At 40.4% G+C, this 17,927-nt stretch overlaps 1 protein-coding gene across 1 annotated transcript in view; it reads left to right on the top strand.

The window, feature by feature from the left end:
* The first annotated feature begins 639 nt into the window (after positions 1-639).
* TGFBR2 (transforming growth factor beta receptor 2) overlaps positions 640-17,927 on the top strand; it is a 62,090-nt gene continuing 44,802 nt past the window's right edge. The window contains exon 1 of the mRNA XM_060781877.2: positions 640-1,012. Within this exon, the coding sequence (XP_060637860.2) occupies positions 937-1,012 (76 nt within the window). The 5' untranslated portion in view covers positions 640-936. The remainder of the gene's footprint in view (positions 1,013-17,927) is intronic.

Raw genomic sequence — 17,927 nt, 5'->3', positions numbered from 1 at the left:
TGTATGTATGTGAGTATATGTGCCTGTTTGTGTGCATGTGAGTGTATGTGCCTGTTTGTGTGTAAGCATGTGACTGTATGTGCCTCTCTGTGTGTATAAGTTTGTGTGTATGTATGTGCGTGTCTGTGTGTATACGTTTGTGTGTATGCATGTGAATGTATATGCCTTTATGTGTGTATAAGTTTGTGTGTATGCACGTGAGTGTATGCGCCTGTCTGTGTGTATAAGTTTGTGAGTATGTACATGAGTGTCTGCACCAATCTGTGTTTATGTATTTGAGTGTATGCGCCTGTCTGTTAGGAATTGTGGAAGCTGAAGTCTAAAACACTGGAGGGCCGAAGTTTGCCCATGCCTCATCTATAGGCATGTGCTTGTCTGTGTGTATAAGTTTGTGTGCGTGTATGTGCGTATATAAGTTTGTGTGTACATATGTGAGTATATGCGCCTGTCTGCGAGTATGTTTGTGTGTATACATGTGCGTGTATGCGCTTGTCTGGGTGTATAAGTTTGTGTTTGTGTGTCTGCATGTGTGTAGAAGTGTGCGTGCGTGCGGTGTGTGCCTGTCAGGGCGCGCTGGGGCGAAGCGGTTCCAGAGGAGAAGGAGGAGGAGGAGGAGGGCGGGCCAGCGGAGAAGGAACTCCAGCCAGAGTGAAGAAAGTCCTGCCCAGCTGTTTGCGAACTTCGAAGGTTTCCTGTTTCCCCTGCAGGCAGGCAGGCAGGCAAGCAAGCAGGCCGGGCTGCAGCGAGCGGAGGGGCGTGAGTCACAGAGGCACGCACTCCCAGCAGCAGCAGCAGCCGCCCAGCCGCCCATCCGCCTCTGCTCCTTCGGCTGCCTCTGGCGGGGCCTCCTCGGCTGGCTGTGGTTCCCCCTGGAGCCCCCAAAGAAGCCCTGGCCGCCTCCCCCCCGCGCGCGGGCGCCCAAGGCACGGATGTACCATGAGCTGGCTTGCCAAGCTCGCTTTGGTGTGGACTCTGCTGCACATCGCCACGCCCGCGCTGGCCCGGGCCACAGGTAAAGCTCGCACCAGAGGTTTCCCCCTCTTGCGTTCCAGCAACGCTCCTGAGAGAGAGAGAGAGAGAGAGAGAGAGAGAGAGCCACAGCTTTGGAGATGGTCAGGAGCTCCCTTGGGTTGCCTCAGGGCCACTTCCTCTCCCGCTTCAGCGCTTGGGAAAGTTCAGAGGAACTTTTCTGTCCGGTTCTTCTCCCCTATATTTCTCTTTGTATCCAGAAGGAAACCTCTCCCTTACTAGGAGGGGAAAGGGTGGCCTTAGAAGCGGCTGAGGGGGAAAAGGAAGGGGGCTGAGGCTGTTAGGAATGGTGGGAGTTGGAGTCCAAAACACCTGGAGGGCCCAAGTTTGTCCATGCCTGCCTTAAGTGATCATTTTCTCTCAGCTTGGCCCCAAAAGGAGCCACTCTTGGCTCTATTTGCCAGGAATAGAAGGTTATTCCAAAGAAATAAGGGTTACAGTGCCTTTAGGACTGTGGTTCCCAATTTTCCGACCGCCACGACCCCTTAATACAGTTCCTCATGTTGTGGTGACCCCCCCCCCCCCAACCATAACATTATTTTCGTTGCTACTTAATAACTGTAATTTGCTACTGTTATGAATCATCATGTAAATATCTGATATGCAGATGTGTTTTTGTTCACTGGACCAGATTTGGCACAAATACCCCATACATTTGAATGCTGGTGGGGTTCAGGGAGAGGGCTGATTTTGTCATTTGGGAGTTGTAGTTGCTGGGATTTATAGTTGACGTACAATCGAAGAGCATTCTGAACTCCACCAAGGATGGAATTAAACCAAACTTGACCAACAGAAAATACTAGAAGGGTTTGGTGGGCATTGACCTTCAGTTTTGGAGTTGTAGTTCACCTACATTCAGAGAACACTGTGAACCCAAACAGTGATGGATCTGGACCAAACTTGGCACGAATCTATATAAATAAAATGTAATGTTAGTTTGTGGGATTGACATAACTCAAAAACCACTGGACGAGTTGACACCAAATTTGGACACAAGACACCTATCAGGCCAACGAGTGACCATCACTCATAAAAGCAAAAATAAAGAAAAAACACACAGCAGAAAGGACTTAAAAAGCCAAAAAACAAAAAAAATAACATTACAACACATGCGCAAAACCACATATATACACACACATATATACACATATACACAAATACACACACACACATACACATATATACACACACAAAACACATATACAGAGACTGGGACACAGCAGCACACGTGGCAGGGGATGGATAGTACTCAATATGCCCAAAGGTGAACACTAGTGGAGTTTGGGGAAAATAGACCTTGACATTTGGGAGTTGTAGTTGCTGAGATTTATAGTTCACCTACAATCAAAGGGCATTCTGGACCCCATGAACAATAGAATTGGGCCAAATTTCCCATATAGTACCCCCCCCCCCATGACCAACAGCAAATACTGTGTTTTGCAAGCCCCTCTGAAACCCTCTTGTGACCCCCCCCCCAGGGGTCCCAACACGCAGGTTGAGAAACACTGGCATAGGGGAACTATATCTTGTTTGCTGCTTTTTCAGCTGTGGGTCCTCACCCCAAATAGCGTCCCTTTCGCTTAATAAAATTGGTAACAGTCCAAGGTATGCTGCCTATTTATATAAATCTGTTGGCGGGGGGGGGGGGGGAGTTTAAAATCTGGTTTACTCATGAATTTTAACTGGTTAACAAATTCTTGGGTAACTAGGTTTTCTTAATCCCCCCCCCCCCCTGGTTCCAGACCTGGTTAGCAGTAATATGCAGCGTTTACTGTGGACTCTGCAGTAAATGCTTCACAGCTGTACTGCACAAAAAGGGAAAACCAACCTGTTTAGCAATCCTTCATTTGTTCCCAGTAAGTATTTGATTTTTATACAAGTATGTACCTAGGACCAAAAGGGGTTGCGAGTGAAAGAAGTTTAAGAAGTCCTTCTGCAGCTGACAAGTTTGGAGTGCAATGCTTCACATTAGGGAACTATATTCTGAGATGGTATATTGGGGGCACAGTCCCTTAGAATAGTAAAGGTAAAGGTTTCCCCTTGGCATTAAGTCTAGTTGTGTCCTACTCTGGAGAGTGGTGCTTATCTCAATTTCTATATAGTAGTGTAGTAGTAATAGTAGTAGTGGTAGTAGTAGTAGTAGTAAATTTTATTGATTAGCCCTTAGGCCATTTCACAATACCAAACCAAACAAAAAGGCTTGATAAAACTTGATTTCACTCTGTATAGCAAGTTAAGTAAATCACTTATAACAATATACTAAATAAATATGATAAAACTGAATATATACATAATGTTTCCATTTCTAAGCCGAAGAACTGTTGTCGTCTGTATACGCCTTCAAGAACATGTGGCCTGCATGACTGCAGGGAGCGCCGTTAGCTTTCTGCCTGAGGAGTTCCTATTAATCTACTCACATTTGCATGCTTTCAAATTGCTAGGTTGGCAGAAGCTGGGGCTTCTGCCAGATTCGAATCGCTGACCTTTCGGTCAGCATGTTCAACAGCTTAGCGCTTTAACCCACTGTGCCACCAGGGGCTCCATAGCATAGGACAACTATATCCTGTAGTTGATAAGTTGGGAGTCCAGTGCCTTAGAATAGTGGGACTGTATCTTGTAGTTGACAAGATTTCTTTTATTATAGATTTTTTTCTGTGTCAGCAGCAACTTGAGAAACTGCAAGTCGCTTCTGGTGTGAGAGAATTGGTCATCTGCAAGGACGTTGCCCAGGTGTCGTCTGAATGTTTTACCATCCTGTGGGAGGCTTCTCTCCTATCTCTGCATGAGAAGCTGGAACTGACAGATGGGAGTTCACCATGCTCCCCAGATTCAAACCTCTGACCTTTCAGTCAACAGTCCTGCTGGCACAAGGGTTTAACCTACTGCGTCACCGGGGGGCAATAAGTACTGTGACTTAAGATAAAAGAACTCTATTACGTGCTGATCCCTCCCACATCAAAATAGTTGGGGTCAGAATTTCAAAATGTTCCCCCTTTTCCCCCTAACAAAAAACTTTTTTTCTGTTACAAAACCTAGTTAAATAAATTGCTTTGCTCGGTCACTGCTACATATTGTAAAATTACAGGAAATTGACTGGGAAACCAAAGGAACGGAGTGCGTGTATGGTGACAGGTTTGTGGAAAACAGTAGGGGCAGCAATTTTTAAGAGTATGATGGTAAACACACATAGATGGATGTATGGGTTGTTTCATATGATAGTAAATGTTTGGATTTCAAATGTCTCAGGATTTTCCGTCTTCTTATTTTTGCTTTTTGTCTTGCTCATGTGTGGATTTTTCTCTGCCCGCTTTTCAACTTGCTTTGATACAAGCATGTTACAAAGAGATAAGTGAAGTAGAAACTAGACTTTCCATTGCTTTAAAAATGCCCTAGTTGTGAATTCCAGTGAGGCAATCTGGTCATATGATTACAGTCTTTAAACTTCCTTAAAGTTAACCAACGACTTCAGAACTTTCACTGTAATTATATTGTCATATTGAGGTCCTGGCGCATTACTCATCCGTTCTGTTGTTGTTGTTGTTGTTGTTATACTCCACTTTCCTCTCTTCATCCAGACTCAAAAGCAGCTCACAACAGTAAAACAATACAATTTAAGAATTAAAATAGAATTAAACATGGAGATATTTCAAACCTACTGTCTGCTTAATGGGTATGGCCAATATTGTACTAGGGGTCACAATTTGAAAAATGGGACACTATATAAATAGCAGAGGTGGAATTTTGTCAGCGTAGCCAATGATGAGGAATGCTGGGAGATGCAACCCAACATCTGGAGAGCCACAAAGTTCCCACTGCTGCTCTACAACAAGGATAGTTCATGCATACAATCAAGATGTTCAACTTCCCTTTCATTGTTGGTTATGCTGGCTCCTTGGGTTGCCATTTAATCACATTCGGAGGACCATGTGACCCACATTTTGGGCTCTAGATGCATAACCTGAAATGGCATCAGGGGCCCAGAAACTTTATGCTTGTTAATGAGCCACTACTCTTTATGTTTTGTGGCCTTTTATATTGGAATCTCCTTCCTAAAATACCTATGTGCACCCCTGTTTTCTCCTCAAAGTGTGTTTGAAAAGTATAGAAGTGCAGGTATGATGATTTCATTACACTTAACTTCTCCCTTTTAAAAGCAATGCTTTTAAAGAATCCTCCACCTTGTGCAACTGTGGAGCAAAACAAACAGCTCCACATCTGTATGCTTATCCGCAATGTCCTGCCTCATGTAAAGAGAAACAATTGTTTAAAGCTACAGACAATTTAGTCGCTGTTGCCCGTTTTTGGTAAAAAAAAAAAAAGTTGCTTGTGCTCCTTCTATTTTTATCAGTTTTATACTTATTTGTGCAGTGCTTTTGATACAAAATACATAAATAACATGTTTTTCTTTTTGCCTTCCCTTGGTAGAAAATCTATGGGAGGTGATTTTTTAATCATTATGCTAATTTTGCAAACTACATGAAGAATGCTATGTACTGTCATGTGAGTTGACAGTAAAACTGTAGAAATAGTACTGTTCACTGACAAATAATTTTTATTATTTATTTCCTACATTTATACAGTTTGCAATCCTGTATAAGCATAGTGTTGGAAAATACATGTATTCATTTTATACATATAAATTTATGTATTATCATACAAATTACTTACTTGCATTAAACAATCTATCAAGGGTATTTTTGTTTCTGATTTTCTAATTATTTTATGTGTTTTACACCAGAAAGCAAATTGGACCTATATTTTAGTTGTACAGTATTGGTGTCTTTGAAATATTGGCCCTCCCAATTATTCCATATATTAATGCCTACAACATATTAATGAGGGCAATGGAACTGTGATTATTTTAGTGACTTGGAGATATTTAAAGTATAGTCAAGACAGATAGGAAAGAATACGCACAGGAGTTTTGCCATTGTGTTCTCAGATATTTGTCAAATGACTTGCTATGTGAGTCTTAGTATTAGCAGAAACAAGACAAAACCAGAAAGTAATGAACAGATTGTTGCATGCATACTAGAAACTTTCCCAGGCCACTTTCGAATGCAATATCTCCTAAAAAGATGATCCTCGAAGTCAGGGAAGTAGGAGTCAAGGCAACATTAGTACTTCTGTTCCCATCTGCCTGAAAACTAGCATGATTGATAAATATGATGACGGAATAATAATAAACTCCCTAGAATTTGTCTCTGGGTTTTTATTCGCAGCAGACAGAATAAGTGACATGGAAATACTTTCACTGTGATTTAGGGCCCTTTCACATAGGCATATAAACCGGAATATCAAGGCAGGAAATCCCACAATATCTACTTTGAACTGGAACATATGGCAGTGTGGACTCAGACAACCCAGTTCAAAGCAGATATTGTGAGATTTCCTGTTTTGATATTCTGGGTTATATGGCAGTGTGGAAGAGCCCTTAGAACAAGTTTGATTCACATGCCATTTGCACATATACTTTCTTCTCTACTCATCCTCCCTGCTTGCTTTCTTTATATCTTAAGTTTCAAATAAATTGTACCAAAAAAAGATAAAGCAGGTGAAATAGTTTTGCTGAGGAATGAGATTGAAAGCAACCAGCATTTTAATCCTTTTAAAAAGTGGTGTAGAAGTATTCAGGTATATGTTGCAACTGCACTGAAAAACATTTGAAAGCTGAGATATTATATTTCTTAGGATTATTTTTGTAAGGTGCACACAATTATAGAAAGCTAGTTTGGATAATGATATGACAAAACTTAACATGGGAAGGTTCATCTATTTGGCATATGTATGCAAAAGCCTACTAATAAACCTACTTGGAATATTAAATGGACAGTGTCCAAGGAAAATACATTGTGTAACACCCTCCTCAGCCATAATTGTTCATATTGCAATATAGATGCTTTTTAAGTGAGCCAGTATAAAAGGTACATATTAATTCATAAGGGTTGTTTTTATATACTTTAATGCTTATATGAAAGTTTGGTATGCAGCACAGCTATGATTCACTTCTTTGTGCGTGTGTGTGGAAATTACAGAGTAAAAGCAATCCAATGTAGGGAATTTTAATCTGCAAACAGACTGACTCTCCACTAGAATCCCTTGTTTTCCTGCAATTGTTAGAGTTTTTGTAACTGCAGATTTAGCTACCCAGCTGCCCCCATAGTAACACAGTTTGTCTTCAAGAGAACAACTATCAGCAGCAGAAGAGAAGGACCTGTTGAGTTTGGAATTTGTTCATGCTTTGACTTGTTGATGTGCCGTCGAGTCTTTCCTTTTTCTTATTACCTTTTCCTCTTTCTAAGACCTCAAAGTGGCACGTAAACAAGATAAGTGTTCCCCTTTCAACAATGAACCAGAATTATGAACGCCCAAAGTTCAGAAATAATATAAACAAGAGGAGTGGGATAGAGGCATTCCAGGCTGCCATTGAATGAAGCATATGTTGGTGGCTTTCTAGCCAACCATCGGTCAACAGGCAAACTTCAGTCAATAATGCCTTCCATGTTGCAGGACTTCATACTACACTTTGATACTTGGGTCTATTTAGAATACAACCGCTAGGCTAACATGCTTGCTTCTTGTTATATTTACCTTTTCTTATTTAAGCTCTAATGAACATACATCTAAGGCCAAACACATTTGAAGAAGAGAGAGGGAGACCTCTTTAACAGGGAAAGTGATGTCCCATGAGAGCTCTCAATCTGCATTATCCCCCAAAGTGGAACTCAAACCAGCTTTATCTGCCAAGCACATAAACAACGGTCTCCAAACCCATGCAGCTGTAGAAAACATAGCTTTTTCCTATGCTAATTGCATAACATTAGCATAAGGTTGTGATACTAATGTTGATGTTACCCAGCATATAACATGTAAACTTGTATTTCTCCAGCATTTATAACTAGAAGATCTCTCAGTAGTATCTCTTCTATGGCCGCAGTGTGAAACAAACCTATTATGATATAAGCTCTACTGAACAAATGCAGAAGTCTTTGATCTCAATCTAGCACAGAACCACATTGTGCTTCCACTGGCTTAGAAATGAGAGTAAAGTAAGACTGTTAACTAGGCAAGACAGCTGGCAGCATCAACTTTTTCCTGGCTTGTATCCCTGGATAACCTCAGCTGAAACAGATAAAAACAAGCCCTTTTCCCTATTAATAGAAATATCCTGGCAATTGACTAATATATGGAATATCCAATACACATTACCTTCTGGAATAAGTTGGATATTTGATATGGGTGAGGATTATTTGAATATTGTAAAGATCACCACTGAGGTTGTGTAAGGGCAGTGAAATCCTCAAAGGAAAGCATGCCATGTATAGTATTGGGGGAAAACAGCAGCTTAAATGGACAAAGAAAGGCCTTAATGTTTCCAGCTGCGTGTATGTATGGGATTCTGCTGTCTGTCTGTCTGTCTGTCTATCTATTTAACATATTTCTATCCCACCCTATCTCAACCTAAGGAGGCTGTAGAGGGGCTTACAACTTGGCAAAATTCGATGTCATATCAAAACATAAGCATAAAAAATTATAAATACCTTAAACATTAAATCATTAAATATAAAACAATAACCTATAAATGCAATTCAATACAATCTATAATTGGAATCATTATTAGCCTTATTTATGCTATATTTGTATAGTTATAGAATAAGCACTTATAATGTATCTCTGATGTGATCTCATCAAAATTTGATGCAGTCTAGTAGCCTTACCTATAGAACCTCTCACTATTTAGGAGCATGAAGGAGGGTAATGATATCCAACAATTCAGTTGTATTTATTGTAGGTATGAGGGCAAGCAGTTTTTAATCTGCTGGCTTCAAACATCAATTTCTCCAGTCCCCAATCTTGAACTGCCATATCCAAAAGACTGTTAGGATTTGTCAGGCTATAAGTCCCAGTCTCCACCAAAAAATCTAAGGCCAAAATAAACATGTAATTAAATAAATTGTTGGCAATTATTTGTGTTAATTTTAAAAATAAAACACTCTACCTTCCACCCCTTCACATCAGGCATGTAGCCGGGGGGGGGGGGGGGAGCTTGAGGGGCTTCAGCCCCCCCCCCCCCGAAATTCTCATGGTGGTTCACGAAAAGGCCTTACTGGTGCATTATTTAAACTGTTATGTTTATTCATATCATGATCTGATCACCATACTCAATATATCCCATATGCATGGGGGTATTGGGGTAATGATACAAAAGGTTTGCTAGGCTAGACCCTCTTTCACTCAGACTCAGCCCCCCCTGAAACTCAGCCCCCCCTCGAACCCCCCCTGAAAACAAATTAGCCCACCCCCCACCCCGAAACGAAATCCTGGCTACGGGCCTGCTTCACATAGGGCATTTTTGCCCCATTTTGCTGCTTTGTTGCATGGCAAGGATGGGGCGTGCCGTGCATCATCACATACTACACAGCAGACCCTGCCCATATTCTTCTGGGATGGAGGCACCAAAGGGCAGTTCTTCCTCCACTTGCCACCCTTTCTCCCATCTGATGGGAACAGGGTACCAATGTGATTGCTGGAGCAATGACATGGCCTGAAAGGGGCATGTGAAGAGGTAACTTCTAGGACCATGTGTTGTTGACATGGTAGAGGTTAACTGATAAAAATGCCCTCCCATTAAGCTGGCATGTGGCACAGAAGGGAAGTTCTCTTTGGTGCCTAGATCTCCCATCTGGTAACTAAGAACAGCTTTTTTAAAAAAATTCAAAACTGTAGCACAGGAAGAAAAATTTTAATCCCTGTGTTGCACTAGGATAGTGATCAATCCTTTAGTTTTTATTTGTGGAGGATGGGGAAAAGGCCCAGCCACAAATAGTGGGTTTTACCATAGTATGTGGAATTTGGCCTTTAATTAACCTTCTGAGACATTGCTCTGGGCTTTTTGGTTGTCACTAATATTTTGCGAACAAAACCTAAAGATAATAGTTATGCCATTGAACTGTAGGCCTGTTTTCTTTGAGTGATCACCTAAAATGAGTGAGGTTATTAATTTGAGGTGGTTTATACACAGGCTCAAGGTCAGTGGGATTGTTGGGGTGAGCAAAGAAGTGATGACTATGATGTCTGTTTTCAAGGAGAGGACAGCAAAAAATGCACAGGGCAGAATTATAGGTCATAGGAGTAAGAGTTAGCCTGATTTCTTTCTTTCTTTTTTCCTTTCTTTCTGCCTTTATAATTAGAAATTGCCTTTATAACTAGAAATAGAGTAGTTACTAATTTTGACTGATGATTCAGATGATTGTTTCAAAGCTTGGTAGTATTGGTAAGGAAGATAGGTATGTGAATAGTGCTAATTTTGAGACAGAAGGGGAAAATATTTTTATAGTTTGGCAAATAATTACAGCAGTTTGTCAGATAGCTTTGCCCTACATGTTGTTGAGGTCAAACTTCTATTGATAAGACTTATCTGTTTGTGCTATGGCTTTTGGAAATGAAGGCACCTGTTGGTACAAGGGGAACCATGTACTGTGTGTTTCGTCCTAATATATTATGTTGTAGGTTTCAAAATGAAAAATGTTACGGTTTGTCATAAGTCAAAGTCAGCATTCAACAACAACCAGAGAAATACTTAAGGATGGAAAAATGGTTAGAGGATAGTGATAACACATGTTATTGTGTTACCACTAGTGAAATCACTTAGTGAAGTCACCATGAAGTCTCATTTTAATATGGTGAATGATTTGTTTGATCACAATTCATTCCATTCTAATGGATTGTTTAGCCCGTTTATAGAGCTCTACAATGAACAATCCTTTGGTGAAGTTCTCTAGTATGACAAGTAACCTATTCAAATCATTTCTAGGGTACATCAGAGGGTACATGTTAAAATGGTGTATTAAATTTGCTGTCTGGTTCTTATTTAATTTTTTATGAGAGCCAGAGGTTTTAAAAGTCACTTTCCAGGAATGAGAAATTTAAGCAATAGATTGATTCTCTGCTTAATATGTGTCCTATCACAAAATCATCTTGTATTTCTAACCAATTTCTAGAATTCTTCTATAACCTATTACCTACCTATGTATGATTAAAGGATGAGAATCTTTATCTAGATCCTTCCAGAGCATCTTATGCCCAGGCTTGTAGAATTCTTATTTTGGACATGTAATGAATTTCCTAAAGGTAAAGGTAAAGGTAGTCCCCTGACATTAAGTCCAGTCATGTCTGACTCTGGGGTGTGGTGCTCATCTCCATTTCTAAGCCGAAGAGCCAGCGTTGTCTGTAGACACCTCCAAGGTCATGTGGCCGGCATGACTGCATGGAGCGCCGTTACCTTCCCATCGGAGCGGTACCTATTGATCTACTCACATTTGCATGTTTTTGAACTGCTAGGTTGGCAGAAGCTAGGGCTGACAGCGGAAGCTCACGCCGCTCCCCGGAATCGAACCTGCGACCTTTTGATCAACAAGCTCAGCAGCTCAGTGCTTTAACCCACTGCGCCACCGGGGGCTCCCTAATGAATTTCCTAGTAGACTAAATTATGGAAGATTATTTTTCAATTAATCATTTGAATTTTCAAAACCAAGCAGGGGTGCAGAAATCAGTCCTATCTTGACTGACTCACTCATTTGCTGACATGTCACAATAACTGGTATTTCTTTTCAAAATAGAGTGGGGAATCTTTACCTCCTAAAAAGACTAATCATTCTGTGAAAATCAAACTTTATACAAACCACAAAAATTTGTATCTTGAGACTTATTACTACTTCATCACACTAGAGAATGAATCCACTTTAAATCAGGTTTCTGACTCCTGCAGAATTCTGGGGTTTGTAGTTTAGTGAGGCTGTAAAAGGCTCCTCCCAGGTGTAAAATGAAATGACTGTTGATTTGAGAAACTCTTTGTCTCAGAACTACTCTTGAATTCCTGTTTGTTTGCAAGTTTTGCATTTTAACAAAACTTGTAAGAAAAAAAACCCTTTTCCATTTATGCAGCTTTTTCTTTTCAAAAATACTTGAGAATACGACTGGTTATTTGTTTCTTTTAAAAAAAGTGATATAGACATAGGGTTGGGTTTTTTAAAAAACTGTCTAGTCATTTAAGTATGTGTTAGGTGGGAGGAAATTGATAGAACCTTGCAGTTTTGAAAGTATTATTGTAATATTTTAAGTTTCGTAACTTAACATTGTCTGTAATACATGTATTTAATTAGCTATCATGTGTAAATTAATACCTGTATTGCAGACAATGTTAAGTTATGAAACTTAAAAAATTACAATAATACTTTCAAATTTGCAAGGTTCTATCAATTTCCTCCTACCTAAACAGAACCTAGAGGCAAATTGCCTTATAATATTGCATAATCAATTTAAAATTTAAAATCTAGTAACAGTTGTGCAGCAATTGTGAGAATATACTTTTCCTAGAATAATTCCATAGACACTGAAGATACATAGATAGATATAGATATATAGTAATTACCTTTTGTCCAACAGGCAGAATTATACTGAAACACATACCATATTTTCCGGCATATAAGACGACTGGGCGTATAAGACAACCCCCAACTTTTCCAGTTAAAATACAGAGTTTGGGATATACTCGTCGTATAAGACTACCCCTCTTCCAACGCACACCAAATAAATTTTTTATAAGCATCAGATTTGATTTCAATATGGTAATTTTCCTATTACTGTACCTGCTTCTCTGCCTCTCAGATCTTGCACATGCGCACCTGCACCGCTTCACTGTAGTCTTCAGGAGCGAGAGCTGAGAGGCAGAGGAGGAGGTACAGTAATAGGATACAAGGGTGGGCCAGACAGGCAAAAGAGGTGTGTTTTTCTGGACCCAGAGCCACTATCTCTTTTTTCCATACTCTGGGTGTCCGGATGCCTGCAGCTTGCTCCGCCCTTCACTTACACCTTCCTGGAGAGGTGCCCCTTCACCTCATGATTGGGACCGCATTAAGTCCACGAATCCTGATGAATGGATTTTCTTCTACTGTACTTGTACAGCGTTGCCCTTAATGCTTTCATACAGTTGCTGCATACGGCAGGGATGCGGCCACTGCCATTTTTTAGCTTCCCGTACCATATGCAGCAACCACAGATTCTCCAATCCGGATTGGAAGTTTCAGCACCCACTCTGTAAGATGACTCCCTACATATAAGATGACTCCCACATATAAGGCTACTCCCGGGTATAAGACGACCCCTGACTTTTGAGAAGATTTTCTTGGGTTAAAATGTAGTCTTATGCGACAGAAAATACAGTACTTGCAAAAAGGGTGAGGATGTAGTCTTTTTCTAGATGTTTTGTAGCATAATCTCTTATTGTTGGTAATATTATCTGAAGCTTCTGGGAGTTATAGCCTAAACATCTGGAAAGTCAAATATTGCCCCTCTTTATTTTACAGTATACGGCTAATAATCCTACATATAGTATTTTGTGTTGTGGTCCATTAAATGCTATATAAATCTAGAGCAGGGATCCTAAAACTTTTAATACAGGGCTGGTCCATGGTCCCTCAAACTGTTGGGGTGCTGGAAAACAGTTTGGGAAAAAATGAACGAATTTATACACACACTGCACTAATTTGTAATGCAAAAAAAAAACAATGAAAAAACAATACAATATTTGAAATTAAGAACAATGTTTACCAACATAAACTTACCAGTATTTCAATAGGAAGTGTGGGCAGGGCCGGCCCTAGGTAATTTTCAATGGTAAGCAAACATTATTTTGGCGCCCCCCCCAACCCCCCCCCAAAAAACCAATCACTGAAAAATAAAAGGTAGAGGTGAATAAAGAGTTACCTTAAAACCAGAAGATTACTTACATTATGTTCATATAGTTACATTACATAGAATTAACACAAATTAATGTTTTTGTTATTTTTGATCTACAAGTACGACACAAAGGTTTCATAGAAAATACAAGATCTTTGCATTATGACAATTCCGCTGAGACAATTGAAGACAGAACAGCCCTTAATACATACATACATATACATACACATACATACATACATGCACAAACACACACACACATATATTAATTTATTTGGAATTGCAAATTGCAATGCATTCCATCACACACACACACTTAAATAAATATTGTGTGTTTATGGAACGAACGGCTTCCATTCTGCAAGGACTTCTTCTGGAATGCATAGCAATTCCAAAGAAAATAAAATATTTTGGACCACAACAAGTAAGTCCACTGAGACGACTAAAGATAAATAACCTTATCTATATAAATAAAAATATAATGTTCGTTTGTGGGATTAACATAACTCAAAACCCGCTGGACGAACTGGCACCAAATTTGGCAGCAAAACACATACTAATCCAATCTATGTCTGTCAAACAAAAAAATCTAAGATAAAGATAATTACTTTATTTTGCATACCACCACACTACCCCAGGGTGCTATTATTATTATTATTATTATTATTATTATTATTATTGAGAGTCTAAATGGCCATCTATCAGGAGTGTTTTAATTGTGCTTTTCGCTTATGCCAGAAGGAAGTTGGATTGGATGGACCTTGGAGGTCTCCCTACTTTATGATTCTATTACTATTATTAATAATAGTATTATTATTAAGCAGAGTCTCTATAGCCATCTGTTAGGAGTGCTTGGATTGTGTTTTTCCCTTATGGCAGAAGGAGGTTGGACTGGATGGCCCTTGGAGGTCTCTTGCAACACTAGGATCCTATTACTGTGAATTCCTCCCAAACCCCTCCAGTGTTTTCTGCTGGTCATGGAGGTTCTGTGTGCCAAGTTTGGTTCAGATCTGTCATTAATGGGAGTTTTAATGGTCTGTGGAAGTCTGAGCTGAATCAGTTGAAGGTACTCCAAATCCCATCAGCTTGATTAGCATTCAATGGCCTTGCAGACAAGAGTCAATCAAGGCCAGCTAATACGTCCCAACAATGGATTCCCCCGGGCAGGAAGCAGCCAGGCTTTGAAGCTGCAAGGAAATTTGCTGCATCAGAAGCAAACCAAGGGTTAATTTGTAATGTATATAGAAAACACAAAGTTTAAAAACTTGGCATCCAGCTGCAAGGTCATTCAGTGCTAATCAAGGTGGCCAATGGCAACACTCACACTTGCCTCAAGCAGGCAAGAGTCCTTCTTCCCACTCTGGACATCATTCCACAGGGATATATATAAACCCCACTTGCCTAGTTTCCAACAGAGTTCCTAACCTCTGAAGATGTCTGCCATTTATAACACATAACAATCTAATAAATATAAATAATTCATGTTAAAAATAATAACGTAATAAATAATAATTGTAAATAGAATAATAAATATAATAAAATATAATAATAATAGTAATAATTCCAAAGCTGAGAAGGAAATGGGGGTGAGTCAGTTTTCAACAGACCTCCCAATCTCTGAGGATGCCTGCCACTGATGTGGGTGAAACATCAGGAGAGAATGCTGCTGGAACATTTTGAGCCTTCCAGGCGAAGCAGAGGCTTCAAAGGGCAGAGAGAAGAGCATGGAGTGGGGCAACAGCAGCAGCGAGGTCTTCCCCCCTTCTCCTCCAGGGTCTTCCTCCTCCTCCTCCTCCCCATTTAGAGGTGTCTAAACGGAGAGGAGAAGGAAGAAGCGCCCAGAGGAGAAGGAGATGGCCAAGCCTCGCTGCTGCCCCACACTCCTCTCGCCGCTCTACAAGGTGCATGGGGCATGAGGGGAGGGAAAGGCGTGCACCTTTCTCTTCTCCCTCGCATGCCTTTCCTGCCTCTGCCGCTACGAAAGGCACATGCAGGGCGAGAGGGGAAGGGCAGAGGCACGTGCCTTTCCCTTCCCCCTTGCCCCATGCGCGGCTTTTCTGCCTCCTCCCGCCGCTGCCCCCGCCACCGCCGCTGCGCGTAGGACGAGGCCCAATTGGAGGGGCATTTAAGGAGGCGCCAGAGCGCCCCTGGGAAAAACAAAGTATTCCGCGGTCGCTTACTTCGCGTAATGGAAGAACCGCCCCTGAGTGTGGGTCTGCTTTTGAGTGATGAGATAGTCCAGTTAATTAGGATTCTTGTTGTGTGCCTTCAAGTCATTTCAGCCCCCTTCCAGAAAGACCCTATATCCCAGGATCTAATTCCAGGTTTTCTGCATTAAACTGGATTATATCGTCCCCCACTGCCAGATAATCTGGGATAAACAGAAAACCTGGGATCAAATCCTGGGATATAGGGCCTATCTGGAAAGACCCTCAGACTTAGGGTGGCTCTAAGTCTAAATTGTGACTTCATTCTGACGACTTGGCCTTATGTAATTATATGATTGTATTTTAATGTGTTAGTGTATTATGAGATGTGATGTTTTAAACTATTGTTTATGGATCTTTTGTTGTGAACCGGACTGAGTCCCTCTGCGGAGGTCGAGAAGACTGGTATATAAAAGTTCTAAATAAATAAATAATAATAATAAGACAGGGGCTGGGTAATGAGCTTGTGGGGTGGCAGTTCGCATCTGGCCCACGGGCCTTAGTTTAAGAACACCTTATCTTGAGCATAGAAATAAAAATTTAATAATACTGTCATCTTTTTTTATAAAAAAAAACGTAATGTGGATAATTTCATTTGACAGAAGGATATATGGAGGAATATTTGTCACTGGTTCAAAAATGTAATTTGCATTCATAATCTCCAAGCCTGTGTCCATCTTTGAGGAAAGAGCTAAGGCAAGTTCTTTTCCTCTGCTCTGAGGTACACCAGTTGAGTTTACATTTTATTAATTTAAAATATAAACAGAAAGGATTTGCAAAACATAAAAGGTAAAACTAAGCTTTCCTGTATTGGGTAATGTCTTCAGTTGTGCCAAAAGCAGGATTTCCACAGGAAGACAGACATTTTTTAAATTTCTGAGACGCAGAACCTTATAACCCACAAACATCTGAAACATTGCAGCACCATGGCTTAGATTTTTGTACGTCTAAAAAAGGGTTTACATATCAGCTGCAATTACAGCTGAGGCTAGCATGCAGGTTGACAGTACATGTTTAATCAATGCTTGGCCTTTCCTATTTAGAACCAGCCTCTAGTCTGGTGTAGAATAAATGTGTGTACACTATCAGGTTCATGAGCACAGACGTGCAAGAGCTTAAAGTACAGATGTGGAAGTACATATCCTAGTTGCAAGGAATGTTATTTATATTGGCTGCCAACAGATCCTGGTCATGCAAGACTCGAATTCAGATACCTCTGTTGTTACAGTTCATTTTTAATACATTTTCTTAACAATCATAGCTGTTGTTAATATCAGGCTCCAGGAAACCTTTATAGTAGTTTTCTTAGAGCATTTGTATACCACATTGACATCATCCTGAAGACAAACATTGTATCTGTAATATTCCAGTTTTATGCTTCTGGTCGGTATATGTCTGATAAAACAAAGTTATTGCTCAACAAGCACATTAAAAAGGAAATAAAATGCAACCATGCAACACTACCATCTATTTCAAAGCAAAGGGATTACAGCAGTGGTGATTGTAGATGACCACTGACTTTTCTTATAGCTCATTGGAGGAAGAGTGCAGCCGGAGACAAGAGAGAGAGAGAGAGAGAGAGAGAGAGAGAGAGAGGGAGGGAGGCTGAATTTTCAGAAAGCCCCGAATGTTGCTGACAAACTATGTACCTGTGACTCATTGTTTCACTCTGCGCATTACTTTAAACTATAAGTAAGAGTTTATTTAAACCACATGTAAAAACCCATCTAACATCTCGCATTCTATTCAGATTCAGCTTAGGAATGCAGATCTACTTAAGATCAACTGGGGCAGACCCTTCCATTAAGCAGAACAAGGCAGCTGCCTTAGATATTGGATGTCATCAATGTACTGCATAGTGTTGTTTCTGTTTTTATTGCTTTTGTACTTTTCTGCCAGGGAGTAAAAGGGGTGTTTTTTAAACTTCTTGCCTGTGATACCTAAACACCTTTC

The sequence above is a fragment of the Anolis sagrei genome, chromosome 6, assembly GCF_037176765.1.
Source record: "Anolis sagrei isolate rAnoSag1 chromosome 6, rAnoSag1.mat, whole genome shotgun sequence".
In the NCBI taxonomy this organism is placed as follows: domain Eukaryota; kingdom Metazoa; phylum Chordata; class Lepidosauria; order Squamata; family Dactyloidae; genus Anolis; species Anolis sagrei.
The sequence above is the reverse complement of the archived record's forward strand: the minus strand, read 5'-3'. Positions and strand labels throughout refer to the sequence as shown.